The sequence below is a fragment of the Sceloporus occidentalis genome, unplaced genomic scaffold, assembly GCF_023333645.1.
Source record: "Sceloporus occidentalis isolate IW3139 unplaced genomic scaffold, rSceOcc1.0.p SCAF_15, whole genome shotgun sequence".
NCBI lineage: Eukaryota > Metazoa > Chordata > Lepidosauria > Squamata > Phrynosomatidae > Sceloporus > Sceloporus occidentalis.
The window spans coordinates 3,023,207-3,043,135 of NW_028316995.1; the positions used below are offsets into that span (position 1 = coordinate 3,023,207).

At 38.4% G+C, this 19,929-nt stretch overlaps 1 protein-coding gene across 1 annotated transcript in view; it reads left to right on the plus strand.

The window, feature by feature from the left end:
• The first annotated feature begins 637 nt into the window (after positions 1 to 637).
• The window catches only part of LOC149303148 (calmodulin-lysine N-methyltransferase-like), a 154,892-nt gene continuing 135,600 nt past the window's right edge, over positions 638 to 19,929 (plus strand). Inside the window, exons 1-3 of the mRNA XM_089481352.1 lie at positions 638 to 778; positions 1,571 to 1,746; positions 5,621 to 5,685. Of these exons, the coding sequence (XP_089337478.1) occupies positions 638 to 778; positions 1,571 to 1,746; positions 5,621 to 5,685 (382 nt within the window). The remainder of the gene's footprint in view (positions 779 to 1,570; positions 1,747 to 5,620; positions 5,686 to 19,929) is intronic.

Sequence of the window (19,929 nt, forward strand, 5' to 3'; positions counted from 1 at the left end):
TCCAAATGTTCTCAGAAGAACACCCATAATGATTATTTTCTCAGTAAATAATAATTATATTATCGATTCTTAAAAGTACACAAATGCACTCATCACTGTGTGTGTGTATTATTTTTACCACAGAAGGTCAAATCCAGATATGAAATAATAATAATAATAATAATAATAACGACAAATGAAAATGCTAAACGCGTGTGAAGCAGTCATACAGAACTCTCAGGTCAGGGAATTAGCCCGCAACATGTTACTGGTCGCACGATTATGACGTCACTTCAGAGCACTAAATACACGTCAACACGATTTCTCTTCACAGAGGCATTTTGGTGTAGCCAGATGTTTTAAACCGCCATGGTTATTGGTAATAAATAGTTGACTTCTTAATACAAATGCTTGTCTTCAGTGCCGGAGACGATATTTAGCTACGGTAATATTCCGTGTAAAGTCTTGATTGTTTAGAACTCTGTGCAAGCCCGTCGCTTCGGCGCCGTCAGTAACAGTGGCAGTCTCCTATTGGCTCGCAGATTTGGAAGGGCGCGGCGTTTAGGTTCTCGTGTAGTTTGTTTCCGGAAGTAGCCGGCAGCTTGTGACAGGTGCATGTGTGAGCTACCGAGATAGCGGTTCTTGTGCCTTCGGGGATATGGAGAGCACTGGGCAGGAAGCGGGTACCCGAGGAGAGGGAAATTGTGGGAACTGTACCAATACGTCGAGTGGAGAGGCGGGCAGCCCTCTGAAGAACAGAGCTGGAGTCGCGAAAGCTCGTTGGAAGCTCCTGGGACAGGTACGGCTGCAGCTGCCTATGTGCTGCACAACCTCAGAATGTGCGGGGACCCGTTTCCCGCCTGTTATGCTGAGGTGATTGTACATCCCTGTAAATGTAACCTCCTTCTTGGCCAGGCTTTAAATGCTTGCAGACAGAGGGAGTATGATAGATACATAGGGTCCATGTATGGGTTAATTGTGCTTTATGTCGGGCCTACCCTTTGTAAGGTTCTGCCTCGCCCTTTAATGTTTAATCACCAAAGGGACATTATGAAGGGTCAGCCCTGCAGTTTCTGCTACAAGATGAGCTCTGCCGGCCCTGAATATTGTAGCTGCTGAGATTTCGTCAACGTCTCTTTGCACATTGAATTATACATTATGCAGGACCAGCTTAGACCTTCTTGCTGGGAACTTGCCTGAGACGACCTTTCCTAGTGAATAGTGAATTTGTTGAAACAACAGCGCTGTATTTTAGTGAATTGACTCCTTTGAAATGAATGGATTCTTTCCTCTCCTCTGTGATCGCAGTGATGTCCCAGCTATCGCATATCATAGTGATATCCCTGATGGGTTGTGCAGGCTGGGTGTCTGCCCCTACTTTCCATCTTATATTCTGTACCATCGTAGAGTAAGCTTTAACAGCCGTTATTTCCATAATGGTGTAAATGCGTTGACATCGTAATGCTTGGTTTTAATGACACGACGGCACGATACTGCTTTTTCAGTTCCTTCCTTTGTCGTCATTTTTCTTTTTTGTAAATGCTTTTTCTGGTACGTACGGAAAACAGGATATTTATTTTCTTTGATGTAGGCTCTGAGGAAAAAAAGCTTGGATGATGACCATTTGAAGAAAGTTTCTGTCAGAAGATTTCATTCGTTCTGTCTTTTCTCAAAGACTGCTGTGGATGAGGAGATCACAGAAGATGGTTGTCATACTTGGTATCAGTACGCGTGTGCTTCTTATCCCGAGTACAGTGTTTATTTGAGGTATGTAACTCATGAATTACTTATTTTTTTTTATATAACCAAATGGACAAAAAGCCTCCAAGAGTGTCCGTGTGGGAAACTAATTGGTTGTGGCACATCTTATATGGCTGAAGTGACTCTTGAATGCTGTTGACTCTAAAGCTTGTTCCTGACACCCTCACTGATGTAGAATGCATGTTTTAGTACTATGTGAGTATTTCTATATGCCCACTTCAAAAACATAATAAAGAATTTAATTGTGGTAGAAGCTGCCACTACCACCCTCCTCAGACAAATCTTGTCTCTGGTTACTTAAAGCGGCCAGTCAGTGTCAGATTGAAATCATTGGGAGTGCTTTCCACACGTGTGCCTTGGGGGGTCTGAACAGGACCTGCCTGCAGCATTTGCCGAGCCAGCGCTGAAGGTTCAGCCAACATCTAAATGGCATCCTCTCTGAATGTTTTCTATTTAACCTCATGACGCTGCTTTTGGTACCTTCAGACTTGAGGTCCTCCGACAGTAGCAGAGTGTGAAATTGGAAATACTTTTATGAATGCTGTATGTATTTGTGTGTCCAGCTATGCTAAGCTTGGTATCCATCCTTTCTGGGCTTTGTTTGTGGAGTCGCTGCAAAGAGGTTAAAGCAATGCTTTCTTAGTTTTGTTGCATCCTGGATTAAATAGTTTCCTTTCCATTGTATGATATGCACAGTATATTATAGTGGGGAAAATACCATGAACGTTGCTGTTTAGCCAAGATGCTGTCACTGAGTTATTACAGTAGTAACAAGCTAATAATTTTTCAGATGATCTTAAGGATTTGTGTATCTCAAGTTGTCCTGGAGAAACATAATTAACTGGTGGACCAATTGGCCAGAGGTAATCTTTCTGCAGTCTGAGCCAGTAACTTTGATTCATAGGGTTAGGTTGCCTCGTCTTGCCGATGATTTCCTTAAAAGAGAAGCTAGAAAGAATTTAGTAAGTAAGCAGGGTGGTTGTCGTTGGACACTTTGTATTGCTCTAAACCTCAGAGGATCCATTACCTGCCCTCCGAGATTAACATGTGCTGAATTCATGGGTTCATTGCACAAACCTCTGTGCCTCCATGCAGAATCTTGCAGGTTTCTTGACTGTCCCTTGCAGAGTCCCCACTTACTGGTAACATAAGTTAGTTGAGTTATCTCTGCAAATGATTCCTCACCTATAATGTATGTATGGGGGGGGTAGTAATTTGTTTTCAAGTAGTGGCACTATGGCTTGCATGTTTGCTTTCCCCCCTCTGGTGGTTACATTTTATAGTGACGTTTAGTATAGATTCCTTAAATGGGTTTTCTGAATTTTAGAGCTAGTTATTTAACAAGTTTGTCTAGAAAAACTCTTCTTTTAATTATCATGTTTCTGAATGATGTCATTTACCCTGTGATCCCTGTGGCTTGAGTTATTTTTACGAGCAACACCTTTCCATATCCATGAAGCCATTTCCCCGTGCTCACTCCGAAGCCCTTGCCTTTCATGTAGAGAGGATGGTCAGAAGTCTTGACCGGTTTATTAGTATATTATGCATCCCCGGCTCAACCCTTCTTAGGCCCTTAATGTTACATAGTAAGAAAAAGTTACAGCTCTCTGGGAAATGCTATTGTTATTATCTTTATATAGCGCCAACAATTTACACAACGCTCCTTACAATACATATATTCAAGGAGTCTGACAAGACTAGAATTGACAAACCGATACATTAGCTGGAGATACCCCGGCTCGCAAGCTATAATACCCTTAAAAGTTTGCTTCACTGAACCAAAATACATTCGGCATAAGTACCTCTTTAAAATATGTATATGAGAAGTGTACTGCTGGTATTGTGTAGTGTTGGGCTAAATATATATTTTTGTTGTCTAAAAATAAATTGCATAAAAATCAGAAATTTTGCTTTGGTACATTAAAAAGAATAGTTTCTTAGCAACACAGCTGAGACAGGGGGAAAGGCATCTTAACCCGTATGGTTCAGTGTATGTTGATGTAAGATTTGCTTTTAAGCTAGAAAAACATATCACATGTATTGTATTAGAAACTATGGGGGTCATTTATAAAGTGAAGTTCAGCTGTAAAGCGCTTTTACCCTCTTAGCACATTAGCCTCTTGCCTGTAGCAAGAATAATGCCCTTCTAAACTAATGCCTTCCAAAATCCCATATCTTATCTTTCTGTACAAGTCTGAAACCTGTGTAATTAAATTTACGTGTTAATAATACAACTAATGTAACCAAAACAAGCTAGTCATGTAAATGCTGTGATGGTAGCGGATGAAAACACCAAGCTAAAAAAAATGCTAACTGTACGGCCACCTAAAGTTCCTTCTTTTCAGCGCTACAAGAGTTGATCTGCTCACATGTGCCGACTTTATATTGTGGTCGGTTTCCTCAATGCACCAAGTTTTGGGTGCAAACAGTACATTAATGGGGAGTCATCAATGCATGGAAAAAGATGTCACCCATGGGGTACGGGGAGAAACGCTATTCCACATAGCAGAACATTAAGTATCCAGTTGGATTAGTAAATAAATCAGTTTTTTTCCTGTATACTGGACGTGCTGATCATGTCTGATTTTATCAATTCAAGCTAATTTATGATTATTATGGAATAAATATCACCATTTACCCATATTGCTAACTTTTGATTCTGTCTGAATGTGAAAAAAATGTGACCTAGTGAGGATCCACAACCCCCTTGGATACCCGCACCTCGTGCTGTGAACGAATGAGAGAATCTTGAAAGAATGAGTTTTAAATTTACATAATCCTAAAGTCTCTTAGATTTTTATGTTGGAATATACTACACTTTATTTTATTTTCACTTTTTGTCTTTACATGCTTCAAGCAATCTGTACCCCGTGTTCCATGTGAAATTCCTAAGAAGTTTTTTTTGTTTTTTTCTGGTGTGGTATAAGTGCGCTTTCCTACACATAAATACATACATACTCTTAAGTCTTAATCATTTGAAAAAACAGAAGCATTGAAGAAGCTTTCTGTTTCTATGACAACCTATTTGTGCCTGTTTTTGTCTTACATGACAATTAGTCTCTTCGGTCCCATTAGGATATACAGGTACGTCCTGATTTTGTTGCAGCGCAGAGACATCTCCCTGTTGGGCTCTCCCCTGCTGGCTGATCACAAGTATTGCAATTGGCAACACAGGACTGAGGAGCCCTGCTAGCTGATCACATTGTGATCAGTATGAAGGAAGAGAGGGGGGGGGAATGTTTCTCTTCCTTCCAAAAAATTTAAAAGAAAAGAAGGTGTCCCAAGGCTTGACCCTTTCACTAAGTAAAAAAAATCACCCCAAACCCCTTAAGCTAATATTACATTTTTTTTTTAAATATTATGTAAAGCATGTAACATAAAAAATGGTTTGTGGGGTTTGACTGTAATCAGGAGATGATGCTGAACATAAATTGGGTCATTGTTCAGTTGTGGCACCTATAGTATAGAAGAAAATGCATGCAAAAATGTGATTTATTCTCTATTTTAGTACAGGGTTTTTTCCTATTATCACTAATTCTGTTATGTATTTCTATGATTTTAAAAGAAAATTCTACTTCTGAACAAAACAATGTATAACTTGTGCGTTCATGAAACATGGAAAAGAGAAATCATGGTTTAACAAACGTGGTATAAATGACAAAAAAATATTATGGTCCATTGCTTAAACCCTGGGCCTGAAGGGGTTAAGTGTGTTACATGATAAAAAAAAATGATTTCTGCAAATGGTTTGGGGATTTAACTATAAGAGGAATTTTGTATAGATCTTTGAGCTGGTAATCACTTTAACATCAGCATTATTCTGAATCTGAGTTAAACAACCTAAATGAAAATTAATAATTTGAATGAACTTGTTTTCTAGGCACAATTCTGGAGTTTTAAATGTTGCTGAAATCCTGACAAGTTTTGACAACACTGGGAATGTGTGTAAGTTATCTACATTATTTTTATGTTAATAATATTGCCACTTATTTTTGTCATTAAAATCAGTATTCTGAATGCAGAAAAAAATGTGAGCATTTCCTGCAAAAAGGCCCGAATTCATAGTTTAAATTAGTGAAGTTCAGCCTACAAAATAAATAAAGTAGGAGAAGCTACTTATTGATAGTGGAAAGTAGTGGGTCCGTAAAGCCGTTTGCAGGAAGTGGCTGCTGTTGGTTAATGTAGCATCTCGCTGGAGATCTCATGTACAGCATTGGTTGGAAGCCACTGATGAGAAAAGGTAGGTGTTGCCATAGGTGTAAAAGTGTGTGCATCTTATGACTTAAGCATGCTTTGTGAAGGGCCTATCCCATCAAGGTTGGAGCTGACCTTGTGGCATGCATTGTTAAATTATTATTTTGAATGTTTCAGTCTGAGATATGCGTAGGTCCGCTCAGCTGTTCTTGCTGGGGAAGCTTGTTGAAAGCAAGTCTCCTGCAAAATGTTCTGCAGCAAAGGAGACCGTAGCAAATAACCTTCACAATAGAGGATAATGAGGCGCAATATATATATATATATATATATATTTTTGTTGTGAGAGAATGTCCTTGTGTGTATAAACTGACAAACATTAATTTATTTAACTTGTGTGTGTGTGTGTGTATATATATGTTTTTTTTAAGTCTATCTCGATCAAATAGCACATGCAAATGTATTTGTGTAATATAGAGCAGAGATACATGCTCTAACCCAGTGCTACATTCAACCAATTGGGAGGATACATTAGCATATGAAAAACCAAGGCTGATCTTGCATAGATCAGGATAATATATATTTTAATGAATGTAGACCCTGGACTGGTATACACCCTGTTTACTGCATTTTGGGGAAAAATTAGGAATGGGTACCCTTTGCTTTCTCACAGTCTAGAGTGCATCTTCTAATCTTCCATATATAGTGTGTGTATGTGTATATATATATATATATATTATATTTTAATTGTGACATGTTCTAAGGACGTTGAAGAAGAAAGATATTTAGGACCCAAAATGCTCCATAGTCTCTACCTCTACCGCAGTGCTGCCAGTCAGAGATAAACTCTACTTCGCAAACTCTGCCCCGGTGTCCCAATTCTCCGGGGTTAGAAGTTGGTAGGAATGCCCTCACCTGTTCCAAATTAGCAGGTTCATGACTGTATGTTTCTAAAAGATTGGTTAAACCTTTCATCATTTTGGCTAGGAGTAGTAAGTAGCTTTTTATTTGTAGATTTGTTTTTGTTTCGTAAAATACTGCCTGCTGGTTTATGAAAATAAACTTGCACAACTTTTTTAAGAGCTGTGGACTGTGGTTGTACCCTGGAGAAATGTGCTTTCTGTCCATACAGGTATACAAATGAGATAAATATGTAAAATATTAAAATTGTGTATATACACACATCGCACATATACATACACTCATAAAACCAATACTTTAACTTTGCTTATACACTATTCAAGACAAGTTAGGGAAAATAAAAAAACAACATAAATTATAACACCACTTTTTTCTAGCAGTTGGGTAATCCTGAAACTGGTCATTTTGACTCCATCCTAAAAGATTGTTGTATATCTTCTACTTGGTCCCTCATTACTTACATAGTTACATAGGTCTTTTTTCAACCTTATGTACTAAGTCCATCAAGTTTAACCCTTCTACCTAACCTTCCTGGTCTTGATCCAAAAAAACCCTAATTAAGCTACTTCGAATTCTGCCATCAGGGGGAAAAATGACTCCAAAAGGCAATCGGATTTCTCCTTGGATCAAGAAGCACTAAAATATTAATTCTAATTTATAGCCCTGTATGTCATGCCTTTCTAAGAAAATATCGCTGTCTATAAAAATTTCCTACAACTAGGGCCATGTACGCCGTAGCCCAATTACTGCTGATTTGTTCATTAAAAGCGAAAGAAACAGAATTTAAACTAAAAAGCGATCGCCCCATCTAGTCTGCCCATTTGTGTTTTTTTTTTCTGCTTTGATGACCTTCACGTGCTTCATCTTGGATTCAGTAAAACTTTATTCCTGCCCCATACTGGCTTCCCTCACCGTATTGTATAAACCTCTACCACCTCTGCTGCCACTCTCTTGGTAAAGTAGAAAATGAAATCCGCGAGCGGTCCAGGACCCATCCTCCCTTTACTACGTTCTCCAGCTTGTCAGAGAGCATGTTCATTTACCAAATTTAGCAAACAATTAGCAAACTTTCAGCAGGGGGCGCTGCTGTTCCAGCTCAGGCAGTCTGTATGGATCTCACGGAAGTGTGTTTTGGATGGGAAATGTCTGGTGTTTTTATAAGTTGTATCTGCTGACCCAACTGTTTCATAATTAGAAATGCAATCCAACTACCGCGTTAATTTAATTCATACGAACCTTTAAACTTCTAGTATATAGTACTGAGTCGCATGTGGGGTGAAAACAGGCAAAAGAAACCTTTTCAATGCAGCTCTAGAATGCTGTGCTTCATTGTTCCCATACAAGTGAGTTCTTTTTGCTGTCGTAAAATCAATAAATCTGTTGTAACCGGTTAATAGCTTTCTACTTGAGCTAAAAACAGAGCATTTTTTTTTTATGCATTTTCCGTTTTTCAGTAATAACAATGTATGATCCTCTTTTGGATGTCAGGATAGGGATCGCTGGAAGCATCTGTAACATATATGAAACGTTCAATGGCATTCATATACTTAAAAACTCTGAATAAGTCCTTGAAAGTGGAATGGTCATTATTATGGGGGGGGGGGGGTTTGTGTCCAGCAACTACAGGCACTACCTGTCCTGACATAGCTCTCCTCCAAAATAAGATTGGCGTTGTGGTCAGCATTTTTTTTCTTTGAGAAAAGCTTTATTATTTTACTTTAGTTACATTCTTTGTCGGTTTAGAGAAGGGTTATTTTGTGGGTTTGTGAAGCAGGAACATTTTTCTTTCTTTCAAGCCAGTCTGAAGAGAAACTTATGTTTGAATGTTTACATTTTGTGCAATTTTTTTGTGATTCTGTGTGATAGACTTGTGCATCCAGATTCATAGGAATTTCTATGATTCTCCGAAAATGCAGAGGGCCCCCCCAATGAAACAAACGAAAGCAAAGCAAAAAGCTAAAACATTTTGTTTTGAATTTTTTTTTTTTTTTTAATTCGCCTTCATTCACTCTCACAAACTCACTCTCTGAATGTCATCTTCTCCACCAACTGCTTCCGTGTCTCTGTCTTTGTTTCTTGTTCTTCTGTCTTCTTAATTTGTCCACTTCTGCAAAAGGGTGGAGCCTCCGGGCTTCCACCATATTGGTGTAACGGGGGGGGGGGGGTCTATGTGGCTCTGCCTTTTTGCACAAGTCCACAGAGAGACCGGAATAATATTGGTAGATTCATAGAGAAAGAGAGATGCAGAAACATTTCTCTTTCTTAGCGACTCTTTCTTCGTTATTCTGGCCTCTCGTAAAATTTTGGCAGAAGGGCCAGGCACGCCCTGTCCTCGCTCCTCCTGTCAGTAAGTGGGTGACCAGGAGACTCCGCCGCATTAATTCAATTAATTGAATTAACAAGCGTTAATTAAATCATACAAATTAAGCCACTGCCACTGGAGCCGTTTGGTGCTGTGATGCAGTGCAGTCTGGGCCTGATATACTTAGTATGACTGTCATGATCAGGAAAAGAAGATTTATTTTGCTAAAAACACTTATTTGATGGATGTCCATGCAGCTTGTCGTGAAAACACAGATCAGAACTCTAGAATCAGTAACTTGAAGCGAATTGTACATTTGTTCAATATAATTGTTCTGTTAGCATGTACAGTATATCAGGCCTGGACGGCACTACATTGCCACACACCAAACAGCGCCAGTTGCAGTGCCCGGATGCTGCGGCCTCCACCTGAAGGCCAGAATAATGAAGACAAAGAAAGAGAAGTGTTTCCGTGCCTATTTTTTTCTGCAAATCTACCTGTATTATTCTGGCCTCTCCGTGGATTCAGAGTTCACCGGGAGGTCATGTCAAGTTGAGAAGCGGACAAAGGAAGAAGACAGAAGAACAAGAAGATGCAAGAGAAGAAGCTGCTGCATGGAGACAGGGACACAAAAACGGCTGACGGAGAAATTCAGAGAGAGTGAAAGAGTATGAGGGTGAGTGACGACAAATTTAATTTCCAAATACAAAAAGCCCTCTGCTTTTTGCTCAAACTGAAAGGGCAGTAAGCGAAATCCATTGTCCGAAAACAAATGGACCAAAAACAACACAATTTGTCCAGACCGTTTTTGGTCCATTTGCACAAGTCTATATATTCGTCTTAACTGTTAAGGAGACTAGAACCCAAACCTCTTATGAATGAATCAACAAGTATCAGCAAAGTAAAAGGTAACTCCCACCATCCAGAGCAATTTTATTTTTTTTAAGCATTAAGTATACATACTTACTGACTACACAACTAAACCACCAAACAAAAAAACCTATGGGAGTTCCTCTTTAACAGGTGAATGATTATGGACAGAATGAATCATTCCAACCCTGAGAACAACAAGTTAAGGTAGCTTATTCAGTGTCCTGACATACAAAATGCTTGTATGTGCTTTACCATGACAGGGACGAAGTGAATGGCATATCTAATGAAATAAGGGGATCTAACATGGAGAGTTTAATTAATAAGACATAAAAGTGCTCAAAATGTATAAGAAGAACTGTTTAACGACTTTTAAAGCAATAGCCAAAGTAGATTATTAATATTGAGAAAAGTTAAAATAACAGGTCACGCATTATCAGCACAGATAAAAAAAAATTCTGCAAAAACCTGAAAGCGAGGCATATTATTTCTGTGCAGGGTGCAAATTAGACAAAAATAGATGTATGCATATGACAAAAGGTCCTGTTCAGTTAAACAAAAGATTGCATGTGTTTCTAGAAATTGTAATTTATTAAATTGAATGTGCTTGTAGTGTTCAATATGTTTCAAGGACAATGAGGAAATTGAAAGAATTTTAGACTATAAAAGAACAAAAAGATAATTGGCATGCTGTAGCCAGACACTTAGCAAAAATGTGATAAGTAGAGAAAAGTCACATTTGTTGGTATTAACCAAGTTAAGACAAAGCTAGATAAGTCTTTGTTCTTATATTATGCAGGGTACTTTTTTGTTAATATTCTTTTTTCTTAGATGTATTATAATTTCCATTACGGAGAAGAGTTTGTGAAAATTGCAAGTTAAAAAAAAAAAAAAAAAAAAATTGGTACCATCTCAACCACGTCTCATGTGTGACATGTTTTTTTTTTTATTCTTAGCCTTCACAGATGATACACGAGGTACATATATTATATCTTACTTAGGCCATTACTATTTATTTTTTTATCCCCATTTCTGTGTTTATGCTTTTAGCTTATTTTTTTTTCTTCCCTTTTTTTAAATGAAAGTATAGAACTGCCTCAATTCCTGGTCCCTGCGTGTATAAGATACAGCTTAAACAGGCAGTATGCTCATCCTTAGGGTATGTTTTCATCATCTCGGCTATAAGCTGTTGCTTTAATTGTGCCAGAGAAGTGAAGTGAGCCTTCGGCTTTTCTGAGAGTTAATTTTTTTACTCTCACCGTGCATTGTGTGCTTGAAAGCAAGCATTTATGTTACTGAAACTGTAGCCATTGCTGCTTTACTCAAGCTTTCCATTCAAATTAAAATACAGGTAATGATGTTTTTAATTATCGGATTTGTCTCTCGAGTGGTAGTCATGTTTAGTTTACAGGTAAAATAGTCTGATGTCTTATACAGTTTATTCATTCAGACTCCTGTTGGTTCCTTAACAATTATAAATGTTGTCATTTTGCCTAAAACACCACATTCATTGAAATGGACAGACAACTTCACTAGAACTGTGCATATTAAAACAGTAGAATTGCAAAATAAGAATTTGACAACTTGGTAAATTTAGAGGGACTATTTAGAGTTTTAATGCATTAAGGACATACACCAAAACGGATAAGCATGATCTCTGTTAATATTATTTAAATGACCATTTAGATAAATTAAAATACAAATACTCATCCCCAGAGTAATATACCCTTGTAATGCTGACTACATATAAAGGAAGGGAGATCAAAAATAAGAACCCCCCCCCCCAAAAAAAAAACTACATTTCTGACTATAAATGACTCCCTAGTTCTATATGAAATCCTGATATAGAGCTTTTTGGGGGCTAAAATGGCACTTGGTTCTCGTTACAATATTTTTTACAGAATGTTCTCTTTACCTTATTTGCACTTTTTCTAACCACCTTGCTGACGTTCTTTCATCATGTCCAAAACCAATCCCGCCACGCAGACGCCATTGAAGAGTTGCGGGAGAGTAGCGACACGTCTGCTGGTGAGGGCAGCCCCCTTTAATTCATGGCCCTGTAGTATCTTTTCTTCTAGAAAAAATGGAACTTTGTCTCTCCAAATATAGCTGGGCCCCTTACAAATGTAATGGTTGTACCCCCCGTGATGGTGGCCCTGCGGGTATTTTGTGCCAGTACAGCCTTTTAATATAAGGTTTCCCATGAACTGTCCTTACGCAGCATCCATCTCCATAACTCTATATATATACACACACACACACACACACACACACACACACACACACACTGCCTTGAGATGTTATATTGTCTGAGCTTGACCATCAAAGATCGTCAGTCAGGTGGTATTTTGGGTGGAAGAAATCTGTTTGTCCATACAGCTTAATTAGTCAGGTTGTGCGTCTAGGTGATTAAAATTGAGTCATTCTTTATTCTTACTGCACATAGTACTATAAGGAGTCTCAGGGTGTATAAAAAAGAACATTTTAATTTTATTCCATAAGAATATCAGTTTTAATTTTCCTTTCTCACCCATATAGTATATACATAGGATACCATTACAAAGTTCAGTGCCTAAAAAGCTTGCCACTTTTCCTAACATTTTCTACTATTAAAACTTAGGCCATTCAAACAGTAAACATACAGGAGTATCGAATCAGTCATTTAGTCGTATACACTTTCAATGCTGGTTTGCTTCCTTTTGAAATAACAAATCACTCCTTAGATGCCATGCCTGGCGTCTATGTACAATGTTCACGGTTACGAGCAATGTTCCAAAGGACCTTCTCTAAACGTCATTCTCTCCAATTATTGTAGGGCCTTTTTTATTTTTGCTGACAAAGTGAAAGGTTTCTGGGAGCTTCTTTCATTAAGCTTTCTATGAAATGTTCACTCAATAAACCCAGCCGGTCACATAGTATTTACATGCGCTCCCACACGCTCTCCATTATTTGTACCTGAATTATTTTAGGGATAAATAACCAAAGCACATTAAACTGATATTTTGGATTCAAAAAAGCATTTGATTTGTAGTAAGTAGAAATGTATGCTGCATGCTATTTCCCTCTGTCTCCTGGAGGACATGCTGCTGCTGTGTTAGTAGTGGTTTGGTCATTGAACATCCAGAACCCTTTTTTATGGTGTATGTGCCCTTGCATAGTGTCACACGCTAGTGTAAATTTAATAGCTAAGCCAAATGAAGCTCCTCTCTAATTCAATGTTATGCATGGGCACCATGGACCAGCCTGCTTTTGCTATTGAAATCAAACTGGTGTCCCATGCTAAAATACTCGCTGTAAAGTGAGACTTGGTTTCTGGTTTACGTGGAAGTACATCTGTCTGTCTGTCTGTCTGTCTGTCTGTGAATATCCTTCTTGATCATTGTTTTTCAAGGGGTAACTTAGGCATTTTCCTCTCGAGATGTCTATTTATGAAGACTGACTTTACCGATTAGTAGCTGTTTAGATTTAATAATACATTCATTTTTGTAAGGCTTTAGAACACTGTGATACATTCAGATGCAGCAAACAGGGATGTGAAGGGAGGCGAGACGGAAAGAAAGGATCGCCTCTCCAGGAAGAGACTTTTAGGAGTTGCAGAAATGTTCTAGAGGACGTGCGTACGGTAAAAAGGTATAAAGTACGTGAACACTGCCAGTAAATACTTACTACATGTCTGGATATTACCTGTTATTCAATAAATTGATACTTGAAACTGAATTACATATTTAATATAGTTAACAGCATGTACTGCAGCCATTAACTCTAACCCATCTGCACAATTAAAAGTCTTAAATAACGAGATGTAGCATTATGATGCCTTCACCATCCCGGTACCTGCTCATGTGGAAAGAACACTGCTGAGTCTTTCCTGAGCATTAGATTTTTAAACAATAGCAGAAAGGGACAGAACACAAATTGTACACTAACTGGTATTAAACCCCCTGTCAGTAATTACTTGCAGCTTAATTGAGATTATTTCTGAATGTTTCTTTTTCTTTGCGAGAGAGAGTTTATTTCTATAATATTTTTCTTCCCTACATTATTGAATAATTGCACTATTCATAACATTTTATTAATGAGAGAACTCAGGAGTTGTTGGAAACCTTCAGCTAAGTGACCTTTAACCAGAACACAAAAGTCCTTAGAATGGATCCTTTAAATCAGAAGTTATGTCAACAGTTCTTTGTTCAGAATAAGATCACATCTTCAAGACAATGCAACCATATCGTGGAAGGCAATAACCTGAAAAAAATGAATCTGATGTAATACTGGTACTCTATTCTCTAGCATACATTTTAGTGAAATAATTCTATTAGTTTTTGGGTAAGGATAATATTATTAAAACAGTGTGGCTCTCTTATTTGGTGTATAACTATAAAGAGGTGCCATGATGGCCTGTTACAGGAGTGCAAACTAGATTCTGACAGTCTAAGCTCTGGAATTATGTTCATCATGTTCCTATTATAACCAAGCTTGTTACATCCCTATAGCGTTCATACAAGTAATAGTCATATGTGGGACCTTCACTTTCTACCTCACTCAGGTGTTTCAACACTCAATCTCACTACAATCTGAGTTTTGTGCATGAGATACATTCACCCCACACTTTGGGCCCCAGTTGGTGGCTGCCACGTATAAAAGCACATAGCACTAATGGAGGAGACCTGAGAGTACCCAGCTGTTCATTCTGTACCTAATTAAGTACATGAAGGTTTGGTGGTAGGAACCCTGTGCACTCTATATTTAAGGGACAGATGAGATGGAGAAAAAGGAGGCGAAATAGTGATATAAGTGGCCATGATGTTCCAAAGTTCTCAGAAACCTCAGCGCTTCCCGCATCTGTTTTACCAAGTCCCACAACCTGACCAAGTGGACCCCTGAGAAGCTCTTTTAGACCATAAATACACATGCTAACGGTTAACTTTAGGAATTAATCCTTTGGATACCTGTGGCTAAGGCTGGGGTGCTAAGGCAATGAATGGGGAAGGGGTTAGAATAACTGCAGTGTGTTTTTACATTCTGTACAGCAGAAGGGTAATGGATAAAGACTTATTACTCCACTAATTTTCACGAGACTTCCCTTAATCCACCGATATTGTTTGTCTTGAGGAGTGAGCCAAGACATTTTAGTAGTTTGATATTTTGCATTTCCTTAATATGTCAACATAATACTTCCAAGGCCAATTCCGGTATATTTCTGCTTTATTATTTAAAATAAAAAAATATATATTACTCTGGGCTGGCTGTGAGTGCTGGGAGCTATAGTACCACCACAGCTTGTGTAACCAAGACCTGAAGAACACAAAATGCTGACACATTTTTTTTTTTATTTATTTTTTTTTAAATGTTGATTTGCTATTTTCTTAATGTTTTAAAAAATTCTCTCTAACCAAAATAAATTCCGTAACTATTAATTTCCACCATTTAATAAATTTACGTCTGGTCCTAACGTCTTCTATAGAAACTCTTATTATCTGGCATAATAGCAAACGGGAGTCAAATGGCAAAATGATTGTTTCATTGTGTTTAGAGGAAGCTAATTGTTTATTTTGGTTGTTGCTTTTCAAGTAAGACAGAGCGAAGCGTAAAAGCTTCTCTTCGGTGGACAAACAGTAAAGAAAAACTCCGCTAATGGCCTCCTTTAGTGCAGAGAATGGTTGACAACAATTGTACATCAGCCTAAACCAGGAACTCCTTCTTTGGCTGCTAGGTGTTAATGCAAATGTGTTCTTGTGTTTATTCAGCCTTAAGGCTCCCTTCTTTTGATTTAATTAAATCTAATTGGTTATATCGCCCCTCCCAGTCCCCTGAGGTGTTTTTGTTTATTGCTTACGCTTCTCCGCAATGCATCTATTCAAGGCACAAAATGCTTGATAAATAAGAGGCCTTTATCCCACGGTGGATTTTCTGGCGGATAATTTCCCTCAAATAGTTTACTTATACTGTTAAAAGTAAATGACCAGTGAAATAACTCTTTGGGTGGTAAATGTAGCATATCTGCAAGCAAGTACTTTAATTAGGGTAATGATGAGGAAATGAAATGAAGCCAGAGTTCTGCTGTATAACATTACATTAGCACTGCTCGTGGTGAAGGTGCTTATTCTCTGTTATTAGCATGCAGGAATGATCACATATGAGGGAAATGTAAAACTACAACTGCTACCTTTCATATCATTGAGTATGATTGGAATTGTTGATTCACAAGGTATACCCAGCTCCTGGTCAGTGTGATATCCTTAATAGTTTGCTCCAATATTTAAGATATTGCGTTTGTCAGAGAACTTAATCTATCCGTTTGTCCTTTGTGTTTTAGGTGACTTTCATATGTGATTTAAACTTTATCGGTGTTTAAGGCACGGTTTCTCATAGCAGGTTGAGTTCCACAATGATGGACAATTCTACTCATATTATTTTTATTATTATTATCTTTTATTTTTTATTTATATAGTGCCAACAGTTTACGCAGCGCTTCTTACAATACATATATTCAAGCAGTGTTCCCTCTAAGCTGTGCGCTTGTGCGCGCGCACATAGCTTTTTTAGAGAGCGCACATGTCCAAAAATTGTGCACACAACTGTTTTTCTCCAAAACAGAAAAAAATTATAATTTTTTTGAAACTTTATGCGGCGCGGATATTGTGCGCGCAAAACTTTTGCTCTGTTAAACTTTTTGCACAAGAGAAATTTTCTGCGCACGCCAGCTAAGAAAAATTAGATGGAACATTGTATTCAAGGGGTCTGACAAGACTAGAATCGACAGACTAATCGATACATTAAGTGGAGAGAGCCCGGCTGGCCAGCTTACAATCTTGAGGGAATGGGGTGACAAACATAAGGAATAGTGTGGTGGTTGTATCAATGACAGGGAAGTTCTAGCAGTTAAGATTGTTATAGGCTTATGATAAAATATTTACCTTTTTTAATTTCTTCATGATTAATGTAATGGTTTATGATAAGATTAATGCAATATATAATTATCTATTAAGATTTAGTGTACTCACACTTTCATTTATAATATTGTAAGTATACTAGTAGATATCAGGCAGTCATAACGTACGATGGTCAACTGTCTACGTTTGAGCTTTGTTTTTATAAAACTTACATATTTATTATGTGTCACGATCTTATAGGTGGGTTTCGTGGTAAACAACTTTGAGCGACATATTCAAAGTTTATTCAGAGTGGCATAGTCAAGGTCATCCCATGGGGCAATGCCAACTTTTGGCTAAGACAAAAGTATATAAAATAGCGAGATCGCGAGTTTTTGAGGGGCGGAGTACGGCGCTTACTGAGAGACTGTATCTCACGGGAGAGGACTGCATTGGGACTCGCGGGACCCGCCAAAAAACTTGAGGGCGGTCTTGCTGGGGCTGCGGGCGGGAGCGGGCGGTCAGGCACTGTACCTGCGGGTCCCGGTAATCCCGCGCAGTCCCGCAAGGATGCCTTCTCGCTGCTCCATTAGTGTCTCCTTTCTTGCGCCGCCCAGGAACAAGGCGGAGTCATGTGATGTGACGTCACTTCCTGTCACTCCGCCTTGTTCCTGGGCGGAGCAAGAGAAGAGACGCTGTGAGGGAACAACTCGAGGGCAGCCTTGCGGGACTGCGCGGGAAATCAGGTAAGGAGGCGGGCGTGATTGGCCACAAATGTGGCGGGAGCAGGCGGGATTGGCCACAAATGTGGCGGGAGCGGGCGGGAGCGGAACACCCACATTGCGGGAGCCGGATTCAAAACAGCGGGAGCGGGATTAAAAAAGCAGTCCCGCGCAGGGCTCTATCTCACGGTATGTTGAAAATTATTATCTTTATTGGCAAGCATTATACTTATGAACTCTGCTTTATAGATACATTTTTCGATTCAAGTTAATTATTGTTTGTAATATATATATATATATATATATATATATATATATATATATATATATATATATATATATATACACCGTATTGGCTCGGATATAGGCCGCCCCCGTATATAGGCCGCACCCTAAAAGTTTGGTGCTTTTTTTAAAGAAAATTTTTTTTTAATAGACATGCTGCCACTCTGTCTCCCCCCCCCCGAGATATGCTGCCACTGTCCCCCCCCGAGATATGCTACCACTTTCCTCCCCCCCCGAAATATGCTGCCACTGTCGTCCTCCTCCTCCACCCGAGATATGCTGCCACTCTGCCCCCCCCGACATACCAGAGCAGACTCCCGGGTGTCTTGCGGGGCCGGCAGGGGACATCTACGCAATACGCGTATACAACTTCCGGTGCCGGGACAATTTTCAAAAATTGAAAAAACCCGGCTTTATTTCATGATGCTCCAACAAACATCCTTTATCAGTAGACCTGGAGGATGCCATTGCTGTCAGTCATTTATATTTTATATTAACACAGGAGCAGATATAAAGTGTAACAAAAGCAAGTGGGGTTATTTTCATAGTTTTAAGAGAATCATATGGTTAAATAACAGAGCATACGCAAAACCAATAGTAATAATAATGGAAGATGACCTTTTTAAAGTGGGGATGTTATTTTCCCCAAGCCATTTTTTGTGAAGGAGGCAAAGCAAATGTTATGTTTGTTTTCTACATCATTTGAGAGTAGTGTTTTACAATCCAGTGCCAGATGTTTAGACATTTTCACTGTGCTGTGTAATTAGCCTTGCAATGGGTAGACTATAGAAGCGTAGCGCTCTTGGATTCGCATTGGTATGTGACGCTTCTAAAAGAAGCAAATGTGCCTGGTTTTAAGTCCAGGGCATCCTATTTTTGTTCTGAAGTACTCTTCAGAGAAAATTAAACATGTAAGTGACAAAATCAAGTCATTATGTTAATTGACTTTGCAAGAAGAGATCCTTTTGACATTTTCTATTTCAGTTAAAATTACTCAATGTTATTATATCACAATTTCTGTGTCCTGTTTTATTATAATTGGGGAAAACAATATAATAGCATTTATAATAATTATAATATAATTACATTTCCGTGTCCATTTTGTAGCCATGAATACATATTGGATGCAAGCCAGACCAATATTTTTTCATTTTCTTTTTTTATGAAGGAGGGCAGCACCTCCGCTCCCTCCTGATGTGTGTGGTTACTATGTTTGTAACTTGCTGTTACATTTCTAAGGTTAATGTTCTGTTTGAAGGCTATTTTAGTTTTGCCATCCCCTGCAAACGTGCCTTTAGCCTATAGAAACGTGTTCTACCATCAATCCTATACATTCGCGTTCTAATATCAGTCTTTGTCATTTCTATAGTTCATACCTATTTTGAATACAATTACTCAGGAATACATTTACATTCTGTTATGGAAGTCAAAAAGTCAGAACATGAGTAGCGTTATAAATTCTTAAGAGGAAAAAGAAACCAATTGTGTTGTCTTTTTAATTATGTTAATGTGGCAAAAAAGCTTTTCGCCAAACATTTTTATGAAACCTTACTTATATTCAAATTGTAATGATTTAAGGAAACTCTGTACCCTGCGTCTAAGCCATTACTCGAAGAAACTGTATTTTTCTTTAAATGTAATGCAAATTTTAGCAGGGAATTAAGTTACAATATTTATTATTTGTTTGCTGTTGGCAGGTGCATTTTTGTACTTTTGACTGTGATTTTACAAACATACCACGAGAAAAACTGGGAAAATTGTTCTGCTGTAATCATGCAGGTGAAAGAATCCAGTGGGAAGTTCGCATTGTGAAATGTCACAGAGCGAATGTTCAGTTTTTGATTAATACCGTGAATCTTGAAACCGTTCCAAGTGGCTGCCATTGTGCCGTTTAATACCCTGCGTTGTCCCTTGCAAATGTCTTCGTTTTCCGCAGGCTTTTCTTTTTTGAACAGAGTTATGAGATTAGCAGGAAATCACTTTGAGCCATTAATAATACAACATGTACAATAACAACCAGCCTTTGGGG